This window comes from Rhincodon typus, chromosome 6 (assembly GCF_021869965.1).
Source record: "Rhincodon typus isolate 14 chromosome 6, sRhiTyp1.1, whole genome shotgun sequence".
NCBI lineage: Eukaryota > Metazoa > Chordata > Chondrichthyes > Orectolobiformes > Rhincodontidae > Rhincodon > Rhincodon typus.
Window position 1 is genome coordinate 106,894,505 of NC_063337.1, and position 27,813 is coordinate 106,922,317.

Genomic DNA, 27,813 nt, shown 5'->3' on the forward strand with positions numbered 1-27,813 from the left:
GCTTGGCCTGCTGTGTTCTTCCAGCTCTACACTTTGTTACCTCTATTATAGATGATACTGATGGCACAGTGCACCAGTGGTGAAGAGAACGTATGTTTGTGCCATTCAGGTGGGCTGCTTTGTCCTGGTTGATGGCTACCTTCTCGAGTGTTGTTGGAGATGCACTCACCCAGGTAAGTGGGGTGAATTCTATCACACCGTGATGTTTTCCTTACAGATGGTGGACAGGCTTTGAGAAGTCAGGAGGCAAATACTTTTTGCAGGATTCCTAGCTCACCTGCTCTTGTAGCGACAGCATTTATATAGCTACGCCAGTTCAATTTCTGGTCAATGGTAATTTTAAGAATTGGGGGATTCAGCAATGATAATGCCATTGAATGTCAGGGGGCAATGGTTAGACTCTCACTTGTTAATTGCTTAGCATTTGTGTGACACAGATGTTACTTGTCGCTTATCAATCTAAGCCTGGTTATTTTACACATCTGATGGCATTTTGATATGGACTGCTTCAGTATCCAAGGAGTTGCTAATGGTGTTGAATATTATGCAATCATCAGGGAACATCCCCACTTCTTACTTTATGGTGGAGAAGGTCATTGATGAAGTAACTAAAGATCGTTGAGCCTAGGACATTATCCTGAGGAAGTCCTGCAGTGATGTCCTGGAGCTGAGAATGACAGACCTTCAACAACTACAATCATCTTCCCCTGTGCTATGAATGACTCTAACCAGTGGAGAGTTTCCGCTGATTCCCATTGACACCAGTTTTGCTAGCGTTCTTTGACTGAACGTGGCCTTGATGCCAAGGGCAATCACTCACCTCACCTCTGGAATTCAGCTCCTTTGTCCATGTTTGGGCCAAGGCTGTATTGAGGTCAGGAGCTGACTGGCCTGTGGAATCCAAACTGAATGTAAGCAAACATGTTATTCCATTCCAATTGCTGCTTGACAACACTGCTAATGATCACTTCAATTACTTTGCTAATAATCGAGATCAAACAGTATATTTCCAGTTTGGATTTCTCCATAGCCTTTGCAACATAAAGCTTTCCAACTATTTATTGTTGTAATGTCACCTAACACAATGGAAGCTATCCTCAATGTAAAGATGGAACTCAGTCTTCAGAAGGACTATGCAGTGATCACTCCAACTGATAGCGTCAAGGACAGATGTACCTGCAACAGGTAGTTTGGTGAGGATGAAGTGGAATAGTTAATTCATACACCACTTGTGCTGAACAGGTCTCACAGCTTTTTCCTTTCTGTTCTTGTGAAACACCTTTCAGTTGTTAGATTTTCTGTGATCTTGGAAACTTGGCACACAGCACTTAAATTTCAAACTGTCAGAAAATGTGATGTGTATAACCTTAAATTATTTGGATTAGATACCCCAACTTTGTTGAGTAGGCTATTCAGCAGTTACTCCACAACTCCTCCACCCCCAACCCTTCTCCATTAAAGCCAAAGTGACAGGTTTGCATTTTTGAGTTTACAACCCTCCATGTCCCACTTGGGAGCTTTACATTTCCTCTCTTTTGCAACTTTTCTAGCATTAAAAATGGAAAACATAAGGCTTTGCCTGTACTTTGTACAGAGTTTGTATGGTTAATAATGGAGTTGTCTAATTTGTTGAGTACACCATTCTTTTGTTCTATTTTTCAATCTTTGGTTTGGCTTACTGCTCCATTTTTGGCTAGCATGATGCAAATATCAATTGAAGTACTGTCAGCCTCAGTTGGAAGGAGAACTGTACAGGTCTTTGAGTACTAAGAATTTGTTGGTGAAAGCAATAAAGCAATCAAATGTAGTGTATGAATTCAAAGATTTAATAGAAGATAGTTGCTAAGAATTTTGTCAAAGTTGCTCCTGCTCATCAATCCAGAATTCAAACTATGCTGTACATTATTAGCATAGATAATGTAATGTGGTATGTAAAGTTGGAAGATCTCCACAAGCTAATGGCTAGTTTTATCCTGTAATCAAAGCATGCCCTGCCCCCAACCCCCAAATAGAAGAGTAACTATCATCCAGGTATTGCAAGTTTATGCCTCCTGCAGATACCTTCTTGGGGTCAGAGACATTAACACCTCCGGCATGTGAGTATTGAAACTGTGCAATATATCCCACAGACCCGACAGAATGCATCCTAGGATATTAAAGGAAGTAACTACAGTGGTATTGATGCACTTATAGTCATCTTTTTAGATTTTTGAAAAGACCAAGAGGATTGCAAAACTGCCAATGTAACAGGAAAGGACACAAAAACCAGGTAGCAATAGGACAGTTAAAATCTGTCATTGATTATTATGAACTCTAACATTTCCCAATGTAGTAACAGTACATTTAAAATACAGATCCATTTACATGATAATTTCACTCAGGGGGCATAACAATCTTTCCACAGCTTCATGAACAGATTGAGCAGATGCAATTGAGGCTGAAATAGTTCAACTGTCTTATTTCAGACTAAGATCCAGAAATAATTTGGTGAAAGCTTTTATTTATATAATGATAAAAATTACAATCAGCATTGTAACCCTATGTTCCTTTACTGTTTCTGGAGGCTTGTTACAGAAATCAGAAACAAGTAGCAGAGATAGTAAGAACTGCCGATGCTGGAGGCAGTCCTTACTATCTCTGATTGAGTTACTGCAGCATCAGCAGTTCTTACTACCTCTGATGGAGTTATAACCCCACTGTGAAACCAGAAACAAGTAGCAACTGTCTCACTTATTATGTATGTAAAGGTGTATCTAGACTGGAGGATTCAATTTGAGGAAGTAACATCAAGTCATAAGGCTGAATTGTTTTCACAGCTGCAAACCCTAGCAGTGAGTTTTGCAGGGCACACATCAAACTGATTGTTGTTTCAGTATGTTGATCATCTGGAGTCATTTGAGTCTGTACAAAACACCCTAAGCTCATTGCTCGAAATACAGAGTTCTCTCGCCATGTTTACCTGTTGTGTAAGAAAATCTCTTTGTACTGCAGTCTGCACAGCATGTGACAACTCCTGCAGCAGAGACACCTTTCTTTTATTCATTTGTGGGATGTGGGCGTCACTGGCTGGCCAGCATTTCTTGCCCAATCCTAGTTGCCCTTGTGGTGAACCATCCCTAGTGGTGAATCAGCAACCTGTTTGTTTTATCAATGGGCCTTGCTGTAGCATATTAGCTCAGGCAGAGCATCCAACTTCCAGATTTCCTTCGTAGTAGGTGGGAATGTTGACTGAAGGGGCTATTAAGACACACCCATTTGTGATCCCTCAGACAGAAATACACATGAAACTTTTATGCTTTAAAAATTAGGAGTGTGCCCCACATAGCTGTAGCCCTTAGCAAAGCCATCATGGCCAGAGCACGCAGCCACACGTATCTTAAGTGTCAGAGCAGAGGAATAAGACAGTAATTACACAAGAATGAGGACAGAATTAGCTGGACTGTATCAGGACAGGAATGCAGCAGAAAAGGTGGTTGTTGAACAATGCCATAAATTTAAGAAAATTGTTCGTGGCCGACAACAAAAATGTAGTGCAGTGAGGAAGGAGGATTTTAGGAAGGGCAATATATCCCACAGACCCGACAGAATGCATCCTAGGATATTAAAGGAAGTAACTACAGTGGTATTGATGGACTTATAGTCATCTTTTTAGATTTTGGAAAAGACCAAGAGGATTGCAAAACTGCCAATGTAACACACTTATTCAAAAAGGGAAGGAGACAAAAACCAGGTAGCAATAGGACAGTTAAAATCTGTCATTGATTATTATGAACTCTAACATTTCCCAATGTAGTAACAGTACATTTAAAATACAGATTATGATCAAACAGAGTTAGCATGGCTTAATGAAGGGGGAAATTATGACTCACAAATTATTACAATTCTTTGAGGAAGTAACAAGCAGCATAGATAAAGGGGAACCAGTAGACAGACGACATTTGGATTTCCAAAGATTGTTTAATAAAACACCATAGATAAGGCTACTTAATACAGCCCATGGTGAGGTTGTAGACTTGCTCGCTGAGCCGGTGTGTTTGATTGCAGACATTTCGTCACCCTGTTAGGTAACATCATCAGTGTGTCTCTGGTGAAACATTGGTGTTCTGTCCCGCTTGTTATTTCTAAGCTTCGGTTTGCTGGGGTGGTTGGTATTACTTCAGGTTCTGTTTTTCAATGATTTGTATATCGGGTCCAGTTCAATGTGTTTGTTGATGGAGTTCCAGTTGGAATGCCAGGCCTCCAGGAATTCCCTGGCATGTCTCTGTTTGGCTTGTGCTATTACGGATATGTGATCCCAGTCGAATTCATGTCCTTCTTTGTCCGAGTGTATTGAGACCAGTGAGAATTGGTCGTGTCTCTTGGTGGCTAGTTGGTGTTCGTGTATCCTTATTGCGAGTTTTCTTCCAGTTTGGCCTATGTAATGTTTCTCACAGACCTTGTACGTTATTTTGCATATTACATTAGTTTTATTGGTTGTGTGGTATGGGGTCCTTTACGTTCGTCAGTAGCTGTCGCAGGGTGGTTATGGGTTTGTGGGCAACCCTGATACCTACGGGGCTGAATAGTCTTGTGGTCACCTTTGATATGTCCCTGATGTACGGTAGGGTGACTAGTGTGTCTGGTCGTGTTGTGTCTTCTTGTTGTGGTCATTACCTCCACGATAGACCCAAGCTACAAATCTTCTCAAAAACTTTAAACAGCCCATGATGTTGGAGCAACATTTAAGAATGGATTGGCTAACAAATTAAAAAGATAAGAGAGTTATTTTGGGGATAGCAACCTGTGGAGTGCACAGAGATCAATCCTGGGGCCACAATTATTGACAATATATATTAATGATTTAGATGACAAAAGTGAATGTACAATTGCCAAGTTTGAGGATGACAAAAATAGGTGGAAAGGCAAATAGTAAGGATGGCACAAAGGGATAGAAGAAAGAGGAATGTTAGTAGGTTAAGTCAGTGGGCAAAAATTAGGCAGATGCACTATAATGTGGGAAAATGTGAGGTTATTCACTCTAGCAAGAAGAATAGAAGAATGAATATTATTTAAAAGGGGAAAGACTGCAAAAATACAAAGGGATTTGAAGGTCCTTGTGGACACATCACTAAAAGCTTATATCCAGGCTCAGTGGGTAATAGCAAAGGCAAACGGAATGTTGGCCTCTATGTATAAAAATAGGGAGGTCTTGCTAAAACGATACAAGGCACTAGTTAGTCTGTACCTGGAATACTGTGAGCAGGTTTGGGGCCCTTATCTAAGGAAAGATACACTGGCAATTGAAGCAGTTCACTTCATTGATCCTGGGTATTTAAGTATTTTCTTATGAGTAGAGGCGGAGTAAGTTGGAGTTTGGGAGAATGAGAGACCACCTTAATGAAACACATGATTTTTAAGGAGGCCTGACAGTGTAACTCCTGACCTGACACTCCCCAACCCCCACCAGACCCAAGAATGCCCTTTGACCCCAAACCCATGACCTACCTTAATCACTCATCCATCCTTCCCACCTGCCAATCTACCCAACTCAACCAACCACGAACCTACTCAACTCACCCATCTGGAATATAGCATCATACCTGCCACAGTACTTAGTAACCTACCCACCCCTCTGTCTGGCACCCTACCCAAGTCATCACCAGGTTCCCTAGCCTCTTCACCCCCTGGGCATGCTAACCACCACCCAACTCATTACCTTTTCCTCTCATTTATCTTTTTAATACTTATCTTTTCACAGTATTATTCAGTGCACATACTGGACATTGAAATTTCAAAATACACAAGTCAGTGCTGTAAAGGAATGTGTTGATTCAACATCTCATCAGTTTTTCCCACAGCCTTCAGCAGTTGGCCCAGATATGCATATATTTCACCCTACAATAAAACAGGCTTCTTGCCTCATTTTTCATTTCAGCACTTTCTGTCCTGAGGAGGGCACTGTGCACTGTCCTCTCTCCCACGTATGCTTAGGTTCTATCATGCTCCCATCTCTATCCTTTCCAGTTGATTTGCATATAAATAAGGCAAAATATGGTGATTGCTAAGATTGTTAATTTACCATATGGTTCATCTGCCTTCCTTTTGTCTACCATGGTATTCACATGAAACAAACAAACTTGGTTAATTAAACCCTTAGGATTTGACAAATGTAGGGCTTAAAGTATGCCTCATAGTACAAGACCAAGTCTGTTCAGAATAATAGTGGTGTGGTATGTCCTACACAAATTGCGCAACAGAAGATTGAGGATGGAGTAAGGTCGAGCTACTCAATCATCAGTACACTGATGTGGAGGAGAACAAGGGGCAAAATGAAGGAGGGGCACAAATTATTAGCACAGTCACTTATATTGGTACCAGGACTGTCCTAGTGGCTTACAGGTTCAGCTAATGACCGGGACAATTGGAGATGATCCAGCCCATTCCTCACTTGCCCATCCTTGTGATTGAATAAAACAGTCCTTTAAGCAATAATGCAGATGTCTGATACCTTAAAAAGCATGACAGATACTTCATCTGTGGTCTTGAATCGTGTCTCTGATCTTCAAGTTTTCTGGCATGGGAGTGGCATAGCCTTGGTCCAGGAAAGAAATGTTGGTGCACCACTTCCTGTGAGTGAATAAAACAAAAATTATTTGACAGGTGTTTTGAAATTCTGCAAAATAATGAGAGGCATTATTTCAATTGCTTGTGCCACCAATCACACTAAAAATGTAGCAATGTGTTATGATTTGTGTGTATGACACATCTGTTAGTATGTTGGGGTGCTATCATTTTCCTTCTCCACAGTGTTATGGTAAGGGCTTATTTACTGTCGTGCATACCTCAGGCACATGACCATCATTGTAGTACTGCTGTGCTTCATGGAGGAGTTTCTCAGGTTTTAATTAAATATCCATGATCTCACTTGTACCCAGTGCTTAATTCTGTTCCTTAATAGATAAAGAATGTTGAACTTCTACAGAGTAAACTTCAGCACAGAGGTTTCATAGAGGTAAAGAATAAGGAGCTCTGAAGTTATTTTTCACATTACCAGAATTTTACACTAGAACCCACAACTGGTAGTATATTATTTTCAATGAAAATCTCATCTCAGTGAGAGTATGCTTTGAGGGCATGGGGGAAGGCCCAGAAAATAAAATACAGCCCAAAACAACTTACACATTTTACAAGTGATCATAAACACGTTTCTTTTCAGAGCTTGCATTTTGTTAAATTGTCAGAGAACAAATATTTCTACACAATGGAGAGAACTGGGAATAAAACTCCCAGTAGAACTCGGGCAACACCTTGTGGCCAGCTCAAAGGAACATTTTCGGTCAAAGTCTGTACAGTACATTTAAAATATTGTTGGGTAATCAGATATACAGTGACCAGCTCCTCCCTCAAATCTTTTTTTTCCAAAAAGATACTGCCAGCTGTCAACAAAAAGTTAGTTTGAAGATTGTAGATAAATCTAAAAAATTTACCAGAAGTCATGTCAGAATGAATCCAAATATGACAGGAGATAAAACTTTGACAGCTGAGATTCATCATGTAGCAGGAGCAGGGGATGACTGCAATGGTTGCTTTCCCCTGAAAAAATAAATAAAACTGATCAAAATGCTGGGGTTAGTACCCATTTTAAGAAAGGACGAACAAAGCCACATGATTTTTTTATTCATTCACAGGATGAGTGTGTCACTTGATGTATGGTAGGACGATTAGTGAGTCTGGTTATGTTGACTTGCTGTTGTGGCCTGTCTTGGAGGATTGTACTTTCCAGGCATCCATTCCTTTTGAAGACACCGTATAGCTGCACTTGTTCTGCTTTGCGTAGTTTGCAATGTGTTGTGGCTCATTTAAATAGTGTCCTGATGCCGCTCTGTTTGTGGGCGCTGGGGTGATTGCTGGTGTATCTGGTCTGTACATGGGGTCTTTCTATATACGCTAGTCAGGAGCTCCACCTTGATTTTGCATTCTACCATTATGTCCAGGAAGGAGAAGTTGTTTCAGATAGTAGGAACTGCAGATGCTGGAGAATCCGAGATAACAAGGTGTAGACCTGGATGAACGCAGCAGGCCAAGCAGCATCAGAGGAGCAGGAAAGCTGTCGTTTCGGGCCTAGACCCTTCCTCAGAAATGGACTACAGTCCATGTTTAGGCTTTCCCAATTATGCCCCAACCGCGACAATGTCTACATTCAGAACATTGAGATCCTTCAAGAACGTTTCTCCCTGCGACTCCTGAAACACACACTCGCAGCAATGCACCGGCATCTCCTGGCACTACAATCAAGCCTACCCCAGCTCAGAGCCTCCCTCTCCCAGACCTGCAAAGGACCTCTCCTGTTTTTTATTCTTCATAGGATCCACAACCTGAACTCACAATTCTACTCAGCTTTATTGGACACTAAAAACCGTAAGTACAGTAAACTTACTGGTGCCTGCCACCCAAAACAGGCTTCCTCCACCTCCCAAATCCCCAATCCTACCCAGGGCCTTCCCCACAACAGGCCCGCCGCCATTGGCCATGAGGCCACTGTCGGAGAACCCACAGATGACGTCACATCCGCTGCCGCCGCCGGGTACACTTCTGGGACAGCGAATGCCATCGACACCACCGCCTCCATTTCCGAGGCCAACACCACAGACACTGAGAACGCATCTGTCGACATCGACGACGCCGACGTCACTCCACCCACCGCCTCCACAGCCAGCAGCTCCAGAGGAGACAGCAACACCCAGCCCTGCCGAGTCTTCACCATCCCCCCAGACCTCCCCCTTACTGAGGACGAACGGTCAGTCCTCAGTAAAGGGCTCACCTTTGTCCCCCTGCACCCACACATCAACAAATATCGGTCACGCTTGGACATTGAACAGTTTTTCCGCCGCCTCCGCCTCCACGCTTACTTCTTCAACCGTGAGCCTAGCCCTCCCCCTACTGACTCCTGCCTCCAACACACCTTCTCCTCCTGGATACCACCCCAAGGCCTCCTACCTTCCCTCGACCTCTTCATCTCCAACTGCCGTCGAGACATCAATCGCCTCAACCTCTCCCCCACAGAACATAAGCATTTCTGAAGAAGGGTTTAGGTCCGAAACATCAGCTTTGCTGCTTGGCCTGCTGTGTTCATCCAGCTCTACACCTTGTTATCAAGGATAAGTTGTTGTTCTCTTCTTTTGTGAATTTTATCCCGTTGAAGATGTTGTTTATGTATCAGTGGGTTTCTTCTGGTTTTGTGCATTTGATAGTCATGAAGGTGTCATCTACACATCGGACCCAAAGTTTGGGTTATATAGTGGGGAGCACTGTCTGTTCTAACCTTTACATTACCGCTTCTGCAATCAGAGCTGATACTGGGAAGCCCATTGGTGTTCCGTTGATTTGTCTGTATATGCCATCATTGAAAATGAAGTGGGTTGTGAGGCACAGATCTAGTAGTTTCATGGTGGTGTCCTTACTGATGTGTTGGTGTCCTGGGTTACCTGCCTATTTGATTCGCCCAGTACTGTGGCAATTGTCTCTTTGACTAGGTCTATTAGGTCGAAAAGGTTAGAACAGACAGTACTCCCCACCATACAACCCAAACTTTGGGTCCAATACGTAGATGACATCTTTGTGATTATCAAACGCACAAAATTAGAAGAAACCCAGAGACACATAAACAATATCCTCACTGGATTCACAAAAGAGAATAACAACAGACTACCCTTCCTGGACATAATGGTAGAACGCAAAAACAACAGGAAACTCCAGACTAGCATATATAGAAAGACCACACACACAATTACACTAGCAACCACCCCAATGCCCACAATGGAGCTGCATCAGGATACTATTTAAACGAGCTACAACACATTACAGCAACCCGGAAATACGCAAAGCAGAACAGGAGCACGTATACGGAGTCTTCAAAAGGAATGGATACCTGAAAAGCATAATCTGCCATTACCTCAGAGACAGACCACAACAGGAAGATGTAACACAACCAGACGCACTAATCATCCCACCATACATCAAAACTGTTGGCAATGGGAAGGGGAAAACTCTCCACTCCATCACAAGGTCAGAAGTGGCGATGTGCAATCATCAGTAAGCAACGTTCAGCACCATTCACGATTTCTCAAATACTGTCAAGACTTGGATGATATCCAGACTTGGGCTGACAAGTGGCAAGTAACATTGATACCACACAAATGCCAAGCAATGACCATCTCCAACAAGAGAAAAAAAAGAGAATTGAACTTTTATTACTTGACATTCAAAGATGCTACCATCACTGAATGCTTCACCATCAACATCCTGGCCATTGAACAAAAACCGAACTGGATTAACCATAAGAGGGGTGACAAGAAGTCAGAGACTAGGAATCCTGCAGCAAGTAACTCACCCCCGACTCTCCTAAGCTTGTGCATCTAGTAGTATTAGTTGCAGTAGCCATTAAAGACTCAGAGGACCATTGGGCTACTCTCGTATTAGAGACACAACTGGTGAGGAGTTTAACCTGAGGGTTACAATGCCTCAGGTGAGTAGAGGGGTAAAAAAGAAGGCTAGACCTTCATGATGACCTCAGCTAATGCTGTTATTGAACTCATGGCATTCCTTTGCATCGCAAACCAGGCATCCAGCCAAATCTCCAAGGTACAAGTCAGGTGTATATTTAAATACTCCCACACTGGCCTGGATGGGTGCTGCTTCAACAACACTCAAAAGCTTGACACCATCCAAGACAAAGCAACACATCCTCAAACATCCACTCCTTCCACCACAGATGTTCAGTAGCAGTAGTATGTACCATCTACTAGATGCAATGCAGAAGTTCACCAAGGCTCCTTAAATAGCACCTTCCAGATCCATGACCACTGCCATCTAGAAAGGGCAAGGGCAACAGATACATGGAAACACCACAACTACCAGTTCCCCTCCAAGCCACTCACCATCCTGACTTGGAAACATATCACTGACCTTTCATGGTCACCGTGACAAAATCCTGAACTCCTTCCTTAATGGCATTGTGGGTCTACCTATAGCACAGAGACTGCAGCAATTGAAGGCAGCAGCTCACCATCGCCTTCTCAAGGGAAACTAGGGATGGACATTAAGTGCTGGTCTGGCCAGCGACACTCAGTTCATGAATGGATTTTTTCTTTCTAAAATCTTGGCCCCAAAATGCAAGACAAATCCAACCCAAATTACAGTCCCAGTGTACCTTAGTTAAAGCTGACAGTGGCCTCAAATGACACAACTGATAACTTGAGAATTATTTGAGAGCAAGTTTCAGTTCATTGAGGACCATTTGACTCCCATTCTCATTTTGCTTGTTTCTACTAAGGCTGAAGAGTTTAATTGCAGAGGTGTAGAAAGTGACTGCTATTGACAGCCTATCAGCAACTGACCAAGTGTCAACAGGAATCACAGAGATAAAGATTCCATGGCTGGTATCGGACTGAGCATAAGTGAAGATAGCTGTGCTTGTTGGAAGCTTATCACAGTTCTAGTGTAGGATTGAATTATTTTTCAATAATTAATAATTTTGACACATTTAAGTGAAGAATTAAATTATATTCTGCTTGAGCGTAGTTAGTTGTTGAACAGGTTCTATGAGAGAAAAACCATATGGACTAGATAAGGAGGGCATTTGGCTCAGGTTACTTTAACCTTAGACTAATATGTCAGAATGAGTATAAACTACATCCATTTCCAAAGCAAAGGTATAGCTATGTTTTTAATGATAACAAAGTATATAATGGGCCTGTGTGCAATAGTTAAGATGGCAATTTAAAACTCTTAAGTATCAACAATCATTGATGAGTCAAGCATTGCTCTTGTAGGATAGTGATAGATTGGAGAACATTCAGATGTACTATTATAGACGATAGTTAACCACCAGAAAGTAACACTGCATATAACTGTTCACTAGTGCTACTTTATCTTGGTAAGGATCTATAGAATTTGGAAACTAAGAAAAGTGTTGCAAAGTTGTGTAGAATACCTGTTAATTGGAAGTTAGAAGTTGTTTGTAGAAATGTTAGGGAGGGGGAAAGTGTGCATAATCCCTTTAAGAGTGATGGGCTTTTCTAAGCTTGGAGATTTAAACAAAAATGTGTCTGTAAACAGCTGAAGAGGTACAGACAGTTTTGAAATTAAACATGTATCAGTTGGCTGTGTGGTTGGAAATCTTAGGCTCGTTTTGATGTTTTAGCAACAAGCTGGAATGAACCAATTAATTTAAACCCAGTACATAGTGATTGAAAACCAATTGAATTTAAAATCTGATAGTTTTGACAACCTCAGACCAATCCTATAAGGAAATTGACAGGTCATCGTGGGTATAAAAGTGGGTTTTTGAAAAAGAAACAAAAAAAACAATCGGTGAGAGTGCAAACTGCCATGTGAAGTGTAAATATCTGGCTCTCAGAAATCTCTAAGTTCTCTGAGAAAGCACTATCTATTCATAAAGGTACCATGGCACTGCTAGCTAAGATTCATGACAGAAGAATTGAAAGAGAAAGCATTTCTGACAGAAGGATCAGCAGAGAAGGCAAAGAACATTCTGGAAGACTTAGACTCCCAAAAGTACCGCCAGGTTAAGTTCTAATTTTTTTTTTTTAACTATTGGTTTTATATAAGCGGGACTTGTATTTATTGGAATAGCATAGCAGTAGAATTTTGTTTGATTTGTTAGTAATTTTGCTCATTTAACTCTGTTAAGAGACCTGTACCTCATCAAACCAGTGTGTATGCTAGCACAGAAACAGAAATTAGGAAAAACTCAGGTGTGGCAGCAGCTGTAAGAGATCAGAGTTAACGTTTCGGGTCCAGTGATTGTTCGAGTGTATGTTGGCATCCTAGTTTGGTCATGAAATGTGGGTGTCAATGACTAGACCAACATTTATTGCCTATTCCTAATTGCCTAGAGGACAGTTAAGAGTCAACCATATTGCAGTGTCTCTGGAGTCATAGGAGGGCCACACCAGGTAAGGACAGATTTCCTGAAGAGAGGTTAATGAACCAGATGAGTTTTAATGATAATTGACAGTGGTTACATGGTTGCAATTAAGCTGGAGATTTTTCTACATTTTAGTTCTGATGCGAAATTGGGTAGAGTATTTGTGGACCGGGAGGCAGGATGTTAGAATCTGGTGTTTGTAAAAAAATGTTAGGGGGAAAGCAGTGTGTCGTCCCTTTAAAAGATGATGTGCTTGTTTCCTATGATTAGAGATTCAAAAAGGATGTCTGTGGGCAGCAGCATGTAGGTTTGCAGGTACATAGAAAACACCTGAATTGAAACATTTGTATCAAAAGGCCATACAGTTCGCAGGCCAAGCAATTTTGTTTTGTTATCAAGACAAAAAGTTTTGAATTTAGCCAATCAATTTGAACCAGGCACTTAGATACCAAAAAAAAATTAAATTTATATCTGATGCTTTTGACAACATAGGACCAATCCTATTGTAAGTATTGATATATCATCAAGGGTATAAAAGGAGGAGCAGTTGGGCAAGGACAGGAGAGCAAACTGCCACCTGTTGGAGTTAACTGCTCTCAGCTCTCAAGAAAGAACCGCTGGCTCTCAGTCTAAGTTTTGGAGAAAGCACCATCTAAATCAAAAGGTACATGGCACAACTAGTTAATATTCCTTACAGAAGAATCAATGGAGAAGACATTCCTGACAGAACATTTGGAGAAGGCACAGAACACTCCGGAAGACGCTATAATACGGCTGTAATTTCAAGAGACCAAATTTTATTTTTTAAATTTTATTTTATGTAAGTGGGACATTATTGGAACAGCATACCATTAGAATTTTGTTTCATTCGAGAATTGTTAGTAGTTAGAAGGGGGTTTATTCGGTTTGTTAATAATTTAATTTGTTCACTATTAGAGTTAGACAAATAAATTGTTACTTGGTTGTAAAAGTGAATGTCAAGGGTTTATTTTATTTAACCACTAGAAGTTGCTGAAAGGCAGGTCACACCACTTTTCACACTCCTTTTTAACAGATTATAGGGCAAGGTGCTCCTGTTTGGGTGTTTCGGTTTCAGTTCTCCAGGGTGGAGTGGATGTCGACCTCTGCTTCATAACAGTTTTCTCGTTAGATTCAAACTTCACCTGAATTAAAAATAGATGGAAAGTTGAGATACAAATAGTTTAAGCAAGTGGGGAAAAAGTTGGCAAATGGAGAATATGGAAAAATGTGAAATCATTCATTTTTGAAGGGAGAACAAAAGAACAGATTATTTAGATGTAGAAAAACTGCAGAAAGACTTTTGGTGGGGGGTGGGGAAGAGCAGTATACCTGTGTATGAAACAAAACTAGCACACAGGTGCATCAAGTAATCAGGAAGGCTAATGGAACGTTGGCCCTAAATTTAATGGGTTGGAGTATAAGAGTAGGGAAGTCTTACTGCAACTGTGCAAGGCACTGGTGAGGCCACACCTGCAGTACCAGTGAGCAGTTTTGGTCCCCTTATTTAAGGAAAGATATAACTGCATTGGAAGCAATTCAGGAAAGGTTCACTAGGATGATCCCTGGTATGGAGGGATTGTCTTAGGAGCAAAGGCGAAACAGGCTGGGACTCTACTTACTGGAGTTTAGAAGACTGACAGGTGATTTCACTGAAATATATTGGATTCTTAAAGGGGTTGACAGGGTAATTGCTGAGGGGACGGAAATGTCATGAGGGGAAACATGACTGAAACCCAGACTATCAACATCTTGGGGCATTTCCATTGATCAGAAACAGGACTGAACAGCCATATAAATACTGCAAACCAGACACTGGGAATGCTGCAGCCAGTAACTCACCACCTGATTCCACAACCTGTCCACCACTTACATGTAAGAGGTGTGGAGAAACATTCTCTATTTGACTGGCTGAGTGCAGTTCCTGCAATATGCCAGAACATTGTTGAAGACAGATATATGCTGTTGAAGCTTCTCATCTTGTACATATCAGGACAAACACAAGGCCGGCAAATTTCAAATAATTACCATTAATAGGAGAAGGTACTGATTGGTTGGCCACTCAATTTTGACAGTTGCAGGAAAAAACATTCTTCAGCTAAACGGGAACTATACAGTCCCAAGCACCTGGGCAATTCAAAAAAAAAAGCATAGGGCTTAGCTTGCAGGAAACATACTCATATTGCTTCTCCCAAGTGTAAACAAGCCACTTTAGAGCTGAAGTGATCACATTAAGTTGTTTGAGTAAATTTTCATACACTGAGCACTGCTGCTCAATCATGGAATCTTATCTAGCTATAAATATTTTGAAACAAAAACAAATTGCTGGAGAAACTCAGCAGGTCTGGCAACATTTGTAGCGAGTAAAGCAAAGTTAACGTTTCAAATCCAGTGACCCTTCATCAGAACAAAGCAGCTGGGAAAAGGTGATGTTTATGCTTATGCTGGGGGTGAAAGGATTGAATAGAATACATGGAGGTGGCACAGAATGCGCGAGCAAGTGAGAGCGAGTGAGGAAGGATAGCTGATGATAAACCACAGGGAGACAAAAGCTGAAAGTGGGTTGACTGTGCTGGGAGCACGTCAAGCTAAAGGAACAGAGTAATAAACATGGTGGAGGGTGTGCATGCTCTGAAATAGTTATCCTCAATGTTTAGTCCTAAAGGTTGTAAGGTAACTAGGCGGAAGATGAGATGATGTTCCTCCAGCTTGCATTGAACTGCATTGCAGCACCACAGGAGGCCTGAGACGGAAATGTTGACATGGGAACAGTGATGTGTTGGAAGTTACAGGTAACTGGAAGTCATTTTTAGGGACAGAGCGCAGGTGAGCAGCACTCTGAACAGCCATTGAGGTCCTGATTAGACAACAACCGGAGCATAATAAAAGTTCTGGGTACCTTAGGAAATAATCTTGGAAAGAATGCAGCATTGATTCATTAGATTGATCTCTCGACTGCAAGTGTTAAAAATGGATAAAATAAACAACTCAAATTACTTTTCTTGGAAAATATGGTTAAGGGATGATTTGATTGCAATTTAATATTTTGTAAACTGATAGGGCAATTGGGAAAAACTACTTTTGCTAGCAGAGTTTAGGGCTGGAGGGGAGTCATAGTCTAAGTATTAAAGGGGGAAAAAAAACACCTTTTGGGAGTGAAACCAGAAAATGCTCGACAAAAAGGTGATGGAAGATTTCAGCACTTCTACAAACTTAAGTTGATGCAAGATCAATTATTAGTTTTAAAAGAGATTGACATACTTTTGTCTGATCAAAGTACAGGGGATGTGTGACAAAAAGCAAGAATTCAGTTGCAAAGTTACGATCTCACTGCACACAGCTGAACAGGCGAAACCACCTGCCCTCCAAGTATTAGTGCCAGTGATAGACTCCCGCTCACAGACTCAACCAGCGATGCTTGTGCAGTCAACAGAACTAAACTGATCCACAGAAGTGTGACCTAGGTCATTCATTCACCTGTGATTACTTAAACTTAGTTTAGGCAACAACTGAGGAACCGTAATTAACTGCGAGGCACAGAGGGAAAAGATATTTTAATTCTGTCATTTGGCATTACGTATCTGAAAAATACAGAATTGATTGATTTGGTTAGCATACAGATGGCACATCTACCAATTAATTGGAAGAACATCTAATTTTCAACCCATGCAAATGTCCCAGGTTTGGAATGGGTGGAAGTGGAGCTGTTAGGAGTATAGATGAACACTGTCAAATCCATAGTTAGTTGCAAGAAAACAAAGAAACGTTTTACCACAAAGAATATATTTTATACCACATGAATCATCATGAACCATTGGAAAGTATTACATACAGAAATAAATGCAACAGAATTTACTGTATGTATCCATATACTGGCATGCTGGTACAGCTAAAAAATCAATGTTACTGTATTATATATTGAAGTATGTGTGCATTCATCAGAACTATATAATAAAATAATATTACATGTTTAACAACTATCAAAAATGTCAGTGTTCTATGTATGCCAAGCATACATTTTGGCTATTTAAAGATATTAAGGTCATGATCAGCAAGATTTCATGATGCATGTGCAAAAGCAAAACTGTACATTTACTCGGATGAGTATTTGGAAATATTATGTAAATTTAAATTTTTTGTTGCATTGTTTTATTTCAACACTGATTTGTTTAACTGGTAGGAGGCGAGAACCACACAGATTATCAACTCTTAGAAATTAAAAATACAACCTTTCCTCTCACTTGTATAACTACCTGTACATGATCATGCAAAGTAATGATTATGCTTCCTTTGCTGTTTACTTAAAAAGGTAATTAAATTTAACCAAGATGACATACACCAGAATCCGCTTTCTTTTAAAAAAAAGGTGGAAAGTTGTTGAGCTTAATCAATTTAGGACTTGGTTTTAAAAATAGAAGCTTAGAATTTATGGTGCCTTCTCTAATTAGTACTGATACAAAGGGGAGCACAAAACCACAAAATGATCTAATATTATTGCTCATCCCTAGGATTCGAGCTGCAAGTACACATTTGAACTTGCGCTAAGTTTAGAATCTATGATGGCTTCTCAAAATAGCACTTCTAGTACAAATTTAGTACAAAACTACAAACTGATTCGATTTAATCTTGCTGCTCATCTCTGCGCACAAGCCGCAAAATAAATGTTTGAGTGTGCATTGTCAAATTTATACAATTCCTACAAAATCATTGTTCACCTGTGTACAATTTTAAAAATGCTACAAGACAAATGGAAGCCCAGGCAGAAGGTTCCATCACAACGCACAAGATTTGAAATGTAGCACTTTCAATAAATACACTGTTTAAGACTCAATACAAAAGAATCTTTAAAAATCGTAGCCCAAGAAATAACACCAATGGCCCATGTAGAATGTAGAAGCTGTACAGTATATGTATTTTTTCTTTACTTGGACAGAAGCTAAAATCAGCACTCTCCAAGGATTGAAAAAGAAACTGGAAGAGGATTTAGTAACATTGAAAGGTTAAAATGTTTTCCTGGGTTCTCCATCAGTACCTATTTAAAAAAAAAATATACTCAATTCACAAGCCACATTATCTTTACAAGTAAAAACCCAAATACAAAAAGGTATAACGTATTTAGCAGTTCATGTCAGAATGAATTACGTTCCAAAAATAGGACTATGAACTTCAGAAAAAGGAATACTCTTTGGAGATCTTTTTGATCACAAAGCTCCTGCTGATTTGTCACAATTCTTAAATCTAATATTTTATGATATACATACATGTATTCTTATAACCATTAACCCCCACCTACAATACACTACTGTATATAGGACTCCTTACACTATAATGTCCTGTTGACCATCTAACATGTCCCAACAAGCCATTTAACCACTCAACCTACAAAAGAAGTTCATATGCTTTTTAAGTAGGTACATAACCAGCACTTCCTTATTTATCATGTTTTACGTCTTTTGGTTTAAAAGTAACCTTTTGATCAGCTTTTGAAAGAAAAAACCTACACCAGCTCAACTAAACTAATTTTGGTAAGACATTACAGAAAAATGTACATGTCTAATATACTATAAAAACATGTACAAGTAATTAAAAAGCACCAAATCTTTCATATTTAAATAAGATCAAATTAAACTAACAGCTGACAGTTCACTTTGAAGTCACCCAATTCCCAGACTTAACGGGGCAGTTATTTGAAAATTATATTTCACTTTGCTCAAAGACAAAAGCAGGTTAGATACTGTGTATACCGCAAAATGGAAGACTGAGATAGACAGCACATTTGGATACAAGATGTAACAGAATTTCAAAGAAGCTGGGCAAAGGCACTTAGAATTGGCACCAGATTCTGTGACATCTTAGCAGCCATAAAGCAAACCTGATAACACAATTAAGCCTACTTTACAGTCAATATTACTTGCTTTAACAGATTTACAGATCTGAAAAATGTTGGGAAAGCAAAAAAATGAGATCACTGCTACAGAGCTTCACAACTTATACAAATAAAGAATTACACTCAATGACAGGTTTTGTTCCAAATGTAGGAAATGGGGCAGGGAAAATGGATAGACAGTCATATATTCTAACTCATTAAGGAAAAGCAGGTTGAAATTCTACAGTTTTTGCTACCATAATTATATTTCTGAAATGTGTGAAATACAATGGGCAGAATCCTTTTCAAATATTCAGAGTTTATCCAATGTTGCATCAGAGAAGAGACAATTCAGAAGTCCATAACAAGTCACAAAAATATCTCAAGTTTTGATATCCTTCACAGAATCAAAGGCAGTCTGACAGGACCAAGGGCCCTATAGCCATGTCAGGAAGCTCTCCTTATCTATCTTCGTGGCAGCAAGGACAGACTCCATGTCATTGAGAATGTCAGAGCTCAGTGCCTCCTGTAGGCTTGGCATTAATTCTTCTCCTTCTACATTCATGCTGTCTTCCTCCAGTGTCCCAAGGTCCACATTAGTACCAGGGATAGTTTCCAAGTAGTCAGGAAAACGATTTTGCTGAGACCCAATATTATTTGGACCAAGGTTTTCAACTAGGTAGACAAATCACAAAGAAACTGAGGATAACACAATTGCTCAAAAGACAACCTAATTCCTAAAGTTCAAGTACTGAAAGGAAAAATAATAATAATGTTCAACTGTCATATTTCATTCCCAAATTGTCTCTGCTCTTTTATAGAATCATAACATCCCTACAGCGCGGAAGCAGGTCATTCAGCTTGGAGTCCACACCACCCCTCCGATGTGCATCCTACCCAGACCCACCCCTTACCCTATAACCCTGCTAACCCATGACTAATCCACCTAGCTTGCACATCCATGGACATTATGGGCAATTAAGCATGGCCAATTCACCTAACCTGCTAGAAGATGCTCAATAGTATGATTATCTGTCAAGTTCTTTGGACATGTAAAGAAGCGCAGTTGACAGTGATGCTTTTATCTTTTATAAGCTCATTTATATTTTGTAGCAGAGGTTAATGAACAACGGGAAATAAAATCCGAATCTCCTTGCAAGCCTAAGTGCACTGAAGCCATGGTACTCCAGCAGCTACTGTAGTACTGTTGCCCAGATCAGCTACCTCAAAACAAATTTAAACAGGATAACCATTAGTTAATAAAAGTAAGGACAACTTGAAACATTGATTAATTTACTAAATGTAAAATTGAACATATACCAATCGTTAAGCTAATGCTATTCATCATTTTTCATTAAAAACTTGGCTGATTGTCTTTTTTAAAAAAAAAAAAAAAATTGCATGCATTTTGAAAACAAGGGAATTTTCTGTTCCAGGAACCCAACAGACCTGTATCCATTTCCTCGACGCTGTTAAGAAAGTCATCAGGTGTTCTTGGTACACTGTAGCTGCTCATGCCAAGTCCACTGTCTGTACTTTCCTCCCTGGAATGGTATGTTCCACTGCAAGAAAAATAAAGCAGTAGGGAGGAAAGATTGGGGTGGGGCAGGGGAAGAGAGTTATATGCTGAGAAAAACAATTCTTCCGACATGCATACCCCTTCCTCTTCCCCTGAGGAAAAACAAACATCCTCTGGATTTCAGCTTCTGATGAGCAAAGCCTCTGAACAGTGCCATGAATCCAAGCTGATTAATGAAAATCTGAGAGGTAGGCAGAAACTGGTAATGCCGAGTATGAATCACTTCATTGTGTGGGTCTAAGCAAGAGGCTTTACTGTCTGCTTTTTACAACCATGTGCTCTCATGCTCTATTGGTTTTTCATTCTGCTTATCCATATCAGTTAATTTTGTGGAAACTCGTCCCAGTTAGTTTATTACATAACTGAAAATTAACGTGAATCAAGAAAACTCAGACTAAGAACATGTTCTGGTAACATAGGGACACGTTATCCCCAACATTTAGTTCAAGTGAGGGATACGGTATACTCTTGTATACAATATACAGTTTGACACGGCTGTAAAAAAGACCTTTAACAGAGGTTTTACAAAAATGTTGCACAATGTATAAATTTTTTTGAAAACTTCAATTTTACTAAATGAAGCGTACATCTTTCATCACCTTCAAAGAAAATATTCATAAAATTTTACATCATTATACTTCAAATATCTTGGGAGATAATAGATGCTCTGATGCAAAGATTATATATCTCATAAGAAATATAATCACTTCAAACTAGACTGGTGCATTTTCAAAACTATTAAGAAATACAGTTCCAGATCCCATACTTCAGCAGGTAATGTTGATATGTTGCAGTTTGGACATTTGAGAAACAATAACCATTTAAAACAGATAGGGTTATAACTTAGCTACACAGTTCAAATTTGCCTCAAAGATTATGTAGTCCCTCCAGATTTGGTTGGACTTAGTACAACAGCTGTGGAAAAATTAGTTACTTCTGCACTAAATGTAGCCTGAACTTGGAGCAAAGACGTCATCTGATATCAAAGCAAATGCAATGAGGAGCAAGTTACCCTAATTCCCTCAAGTCAGATGGAGTAATAGATAGGTATTCGCTTTTAATAGTGTCATGTGAAAACTGCTTTACTAAACAGGTCACAAATATTTACCTTTAGGTACAACAGACAAGAAAAGGATAGCTTGCACAAGGAGCAAGAATATCCACTTGGAGACCAAGCAGGTACTGCATCATAGTTGCTACTAAACTGAAGGTCACGCCTGTATAGATACAAAATACAGACAAGCAAAAGGGCACATGCAGCAGCTGGAAAGGTTTCACAAAAGCCCTCTGTTTCATACCATGTTGGCGATCTTCTCCTGCACTTATTACAGAAGTATTTGGAATGTCATAAACAGAGTACAAGAATGCTCAGTTTCAATCTCAGGAAAGATGAACAAAAGTGAAGATCCACTTGAAACAGTCAGAAGAATGCAATGGGGCGAACAAAAAAAGCTGTTGGACTTGAGAGGCCACAGAACCAGGATCAGCCGAGTTACTGAACAGTCAATTTTAGCCAGTTGGATGGCAATAGAGAAGGTTGGAGATTTGGGCTGCTGGTCAGTCAGGTAATTAGGAGCAGGGAGAAGGGGCTCCACCCTAAAAAGGTGCTGCTGCAGTAGGTTCCAAGCCTGTCCGAGAATGGTATGACAACAGCTGAGAAGGATGGAATATGCAATAACTATTCGGAAATCGAAAGGCATTTCAGACAATTACTTGAGTCTTTTCAATATTTAAATGGAGGAAAGTGCCACTCAGCCAGAACTATAAAGGGTAGTATTGCACTCTGGAAAGTAAAGCACACTCAATATAATTCAATGGATTTGGAATTTGTCTCATAACTTCAATCGCAACATTTACTCCACTCCTGTTTAGTGTCACATTTCAAACAGCCGCTACATGAACTTTACTTCACAAATGGATGTAATACTCCAGTGAAAAAGCCTTCACAATTACACTGGTCCCATTTCATCACAGATGCAGTTTCACCAGAAGTGATTTTAGTATCACGAACAAATGCAGAAAGTGCATTTATGACGTCAGCAAGACAGCTAATCAGACATGCAACGCTGAAGTCCTGCATCAGGTTCAAAATGGTAGATTTTCATTTTTCTACTGCTAATATGCACTGTTAACTTTCAGAGGAAACGAGCAAGTATCATTCCGAGGATGCAACCACATGAAATCTCAAGAACACTTAAAATACGTATTTATATACAGCATGTAAAAAAAATTTTTAGACCAATACCCACCTATTAAGGAATGGATCCGAACTGTTGGTAGTCATTGTCCTTATGTCTTGGGACATTGCAGGTGAAGAAACTGGAGTCTGGGGGCTGCCATCTTGTTCCATGCTTGGCAATTGGCTACGTAAGGCCATTTCCTTTGGACAGAAAGAAGAGTAGCTACTGACCACAGAAAACTTTACTTAAAATGCGGTGGTAACTTACCTTTTTGAAGAAGAAAATGTACTACTACCCTATCTTTCTTTGTAGGAGAGTCACTGAACAATAGGTATTAACACCACCTAACTATGTACCTTCTGTTGCTGCATCACATATACAAGGCTTACAATAATTTTCCAGTAGGAGGCACTGAACGCAGTTAAATCAATTTCTTCTACACCCTCTGAAGTTAATTAGAAAAACCAAGTACATAATTACTTTTTGAAAAAAGGAAAGGGATATCCAGGACATTGCAGTTGGTGTATATAGGAACTTCCTGTGTTTAGGAATCTTACAATAGCATTACTTACAATTCTAAAGGTGAATGGACTAAAAGGGCCAGCAGTAGGAGCAATAAACATTTTTATAAAAGAACTGAAATCAGTGGACTCCAGGGGTTGACATTAGGATGACAACTGCTTATTTGATACATATTTAGGTCCTGTAGATTTGCATATAGGATAATTTCAAAGTTTACAGGATACATAGAATTTAGAAACACAGTAAACAATAAAGAGTGTAACTGACTTCAGGAGGGCACAGGAAGAATAACAAGAAGCACTGCAAATAATTTGAGATTTCAGGAACAGAGGCACCTGAGGTTGTGTACACAGGATAAGTGAGAGCGGATATGGATTTTTAGATTTATTTAGAAGATGAGTGAACACAAATGCAAGGAAGTTATTCCAAATCTAAAATTCTGGTTGATGGTGCATTGTATTCATTTTGGGGGACTACAGGTTGGAATTGATGTCATAGTCTGAGAGGGTGCAGAAGCACATTGATGGAATGGTACTAGCAATGAGGGATTGCAATGATGTGGATAGGGTGATCAAGTGGGGGTTATTCTCCTTACAGCAGCGTTCATCGTGATGTTTTAGAGGTGTTTTGATGAGCAGTTTTTAATAGATCCTCCTAATTAAAAACAAAATAGCAAATTGCAATCGGAAATGCATTAGCTTAAAGGGGCAATAGAAGTGAACGCAATAGAAATATTCAATAAAAGAATTGAATATACTTTTGAAGGGAAACAAATGATATAACTGGGAGGAAGAACAGGGCTGTGTAGCTAACTGACCAGTGCTATCGAAGAACGAAATGGCCTCCTCCTGTGATTTATCACGTTTAAAAAATCTTGGACTCACCACAAAGAGTCACAGAAGTAAAGTTATCAAAAGAGAAAGCCATGAAAAAGAATGAATTCATAAATTATTGATATCTACCTAGATAACAGCACATTAAACACACAAGCTGAGAACTAGAAGCATTAAACATGATGGAAGGATGTGATTTTACTTCTGCTTTCAGAGGATGCAAGTGTCATTGGCAATGTCAGCATTTGTTGTTCTCCTCACTTGCCTTGAAATGATGGTGGTAAGCCACGTTACTGTACTGCCATAGGCCAGCTGGTACAGGTACGGCCACAATGCTGCAAGGAAAGGAGCTTCAAGATTTTGATCCAGAGGCAATGAAAGAAGCAAAATAGTTGCAAGCTAGATAATGTGGCTTGGATGTGAACTTGCAGGTGGTGGCGTCCCCATGTGTCTGCTCCTCGTCATTTCAGATAGAAGGTGCAAGTTTGCAAGATGCTGACAACAAGCACTGGCATGTTACTGCAATACATCTCGGATATATTGCACAAGCATTTTGTTGTAACTTGACACTGCTGGAGGTACAACAGGAAATGCAACAGAATTGATTGAAAATTTGTGTACCTACAGGCTGTATTGACTCTATAGCAAGCATATTTGAAACAGAGGATTTGAAACAGGAGCATGTTCGGAGGGACAGTTACAGCCACAACCCCAGAGTAAAGACATTGGGTGGAAACAGTACTACCATCTCACTGGACCTGTGAAATGGTGCTATTACAGTACGGTTCCCATTATTTTTTTCACCCATCCATAAAAACCAACACTCGTTGTTTGTGTTTGCCTGCAAGTCTTGTGTTTTTAAAAGATGGTTAGAGTTTTAACCAGTAGAGCCACATGTCGATAGTACCGAGTTGTTTACTTGCAATTATGAGTAGCTGTGGTTAAGTACAGGGACTTGGTAACAATCAAGAAATAAGGAAATACCATTTTGACAGGTTGTGGAGTCAGTGGACATCCCTTTCCAAGTGTCTCGGAGTGAGGATGAAAGGGACAAAGGAAGCATAGAATCTTTTGCCCCAGGAAGGACAGCATGTACTTCACTAATCCAGCAGCTTGGGATCAAGCCTTTGCTGGACCAGAGGAGTTTGTGTCAAGATCAAAACAATGGTAAATCAATTGTAAGGACGTTAATCTTTTTCTGATGATCAACAATGGTTTCAGACTCTTAATCCCAGAGTTTTATTGAACTCAAATTCCACCGTCTGCCATAGCAGGATTTGAACCTGGGTTCCCAGAACATTACATAAACATAAGAACATAAGAACTAGGAGCAGGAGTAGGCCGTCTGGCCCTTCGAGCCTGCTCCGCCATTCAATAAGATCATGGCTGATCCTTTCGTGGACTCAGATCCACTTACCCGCGTTCTCACCGTATCCCTTAATTCCTTTATTGTTCAAAAAAAAATCTACCTTTTTTAAAAAAAACATTTACTGAAGTAGCGTCAACTACTTCACTGGGCAAGGAATTCCATAGATTAACAACCCTCTGGGTGAAGAAATTCCTTCAGTTCAGTCCTAAATCTGCTCCCTCTAATCTTGAGGCTATGCCCTCTTGTCCTAGCTTCACCTGCCAGTGGAAACATCCTCTCTACTTCTATCTTATCTATTCCCTTCATAATTTTATATGTTTCTATAAGATCCCCCCTCAATCTTCTGAATTCCAATGAATATAATCCCAATCTACTCAGTCGGTCCTCATAAGCCAACCCCCTCAACTCCGGAATCAACCTAGTGAACCTCCTTTGCACCCCCTCCAGTGCCAGTACATCCTTTCTCAAGTAAGGAGACCAAAACTGCACACAGTACTCCAGGTGTGGCCTCACCAGCACCTTGTACAGCTGCAACATAACCTCTCTGCTTTTTATTTCAATCCCTTTAGCAATGAAGGGCAAAATTCCATTTGCCTTCCTAATTACTTGTTGTACCTGCAGACCTACCTTCTGTGATTCATGCACAAAGATACCCAGGCCCCTCTGCATAGCAGCATGCTGCAACTTTTTACCATTCAAGTAATAATCCTTTTTACTATTACTCCTACCAAAATGTATAACTTCAAATTTATTTACATTGTATTCCATCTGCCAGATCTTTGCCCACTCACTCAATGTATCTATGTTCCTCTGCAAAGTTTCACAGTCCTCTGCACACTTTGCTCTGCCACTCATCTTAGTGTCATCTGCAAACTTTGACACCCTACATGTGGTCCCCACCTCCAAATCATCTATATAAATTGTAAATAATTGCGGTCCCAACACCGATCCCTGAGGCACACCACTAGTCACTGGCTGCCAGCTAGAATAGCACTCATTTATCCCCACTCTTTGCTTCCTGTTAGTCAACCAATCCTCTATCCATGCTAATACTTTACCCTTAATGCCATGCATCCTTATCTTATGCAGTAGCCTCTTGTGCGGCACCTTGTCAAAGGCCTTTTGGAAGTCTAGGTACATCACATCCACTGGGTCCCCATTGTCCACCTTGCTCGTAATGTCTTCATAGAATTCCAAAAGATTTGTCAAGCATGACCTGCCCTTCATGAACCCATGGTGCATCTGCCCAACGGGACAATTTCTATCAAGATGCCTTGCTATTTCTTCCTTGATAATAGACTCGAGCATCTTCCCCACTACAGAGGTTAAGCTAACCGGTTTATAATTCCCCATCTTTTGTCTACTTCCCTTTTTAAACAGTGGCGTCACATTTGCTGTTTTCCAATCTGCTGGGACTACCCCAGAGTCCAGCGAATTTTGGAAAATTACCGCCAATGCACCTGCTATTTCTCCCGCCATCTCTTTTAGTAGCCTGGGATGCATTCCATCAGGGCCAGGAGACTTATCAATCCTTACCTAGGTCTCTGGATTAATTAGTCTAGTGACAATGTCATTACGCCATTGACTCCTCTGGATTTGCAATTGAGGTAGCATCATCAAATCTTCAAGGGAAATTTGATTCATATTTCAAGCAAGAAACAGAGTTATAAGTAGCAAACATGTATTAGTTTTGGAAGGCTTTAGTAAAAACATGGCATAAAGATAATTGACAAAATGGTACCCCTTTCTATGCTACAAAACTCTATGGTTAAACCAAACTGTGCATTTATCAGCATAGATTTTGTAACATTTGCTTGAAAGTTTTCCTCTAATGGTATAACAGGAATTATCTAACCAGAGACGATGAAGGATAAAGACAGAACTGTTTTCTCTCTACAAATCCTGTACTGAATGTACTACTGTATCTAACGGAAAGATGCTTTTTCTTATTAAAAAATGCATTATTTACTTTCAGTATGTGACCCTGATTCTGCCAAAACACTTACACTTTTGGAAGGTGGGGACCAGCTAAAAAATATTATGTACCTTGCAGTCACGTGCACCATTGTTAAATTCATCAAGGCTCCCTGAAGTCAATAGCTACAGTAAAATGATTACAGTTTACTCCAGTTTTAATTCAGAAACTCACCTGTCGTAGGAGCTCTTGATGCTTCAATCGAAGTCTCTCTTTCTCAAACTGGAGTTGCTGCAGTCTCATCTGTTGCTGTGTATTAGAGCCTGACATTGCTCCTCCTTGTGGACTGTGTGGACTATGAGGACCTATGGATGGAGGTGTCTTGACAGGAGCACTTTGAGTCAATCTTTGTTGGTCCACTGCTGTTGTCAAAAACAAGAGACAATAATAATCAAATAAAAATTTAATTGAAGCCTTATTAAAACCATAACCAAAATCTCAAATATAACCTAGAATACAATATGACTAGAAATCCTGCAGAAGCTTACACGTCAAAAGTTTGCAACTTGAACTAAACAGGTATTTTCCGGAAATGCCAGAAAA

The 27,813-nt window shown here is 40.1% G+C and overlaps 2 protein-coding genes across 6 annotated transcripts in view; both read right to left on the reverse strand.

Moving 5' to 3' along the window:
- The window catches only part of cep126 (centrosomal protein 126), a 333,901-nt gene that overhangs the window by 7,301 nt on the left and 298,787 nt on the right, over window positions 1–27,813 (reverse strand). The window lies entirely within an intron of this gene.
- The window catches only part of yap1 (Yes1 associated transcriptional regulator), a 110,816-nt gene continuing 99,484 nt past the window's right edge, over window positions 16,482–27,813 (reverse strand). For both annotated transcript variants that reach the window (XM_048597777.1, XM_020537323.2), the window contains 4 exons: window positions 27,445–27,632; window positions 22,641–22,771; window positions 20,262–20,374; window positions 16,482–19,487 (listed from right to left, as the gene is read on the reverse strand). In XM_048597777.1, coding sequence (XP_048453734.1) covers window positions 19,249–19,487; window positions 20,262–20,374; window positions 22,641–22,771; window positions 27,445–27,632 — 671 coding nt within the window. In that variant the 3' untranslated portion in view covers window positions 16,482–19,248. The remainder of the gene's footprint in view (window positions 19,488–20,261; window positions 20,375–22,640; window positions 22,772–27,444; window positions 27,633–27,813) is intronic.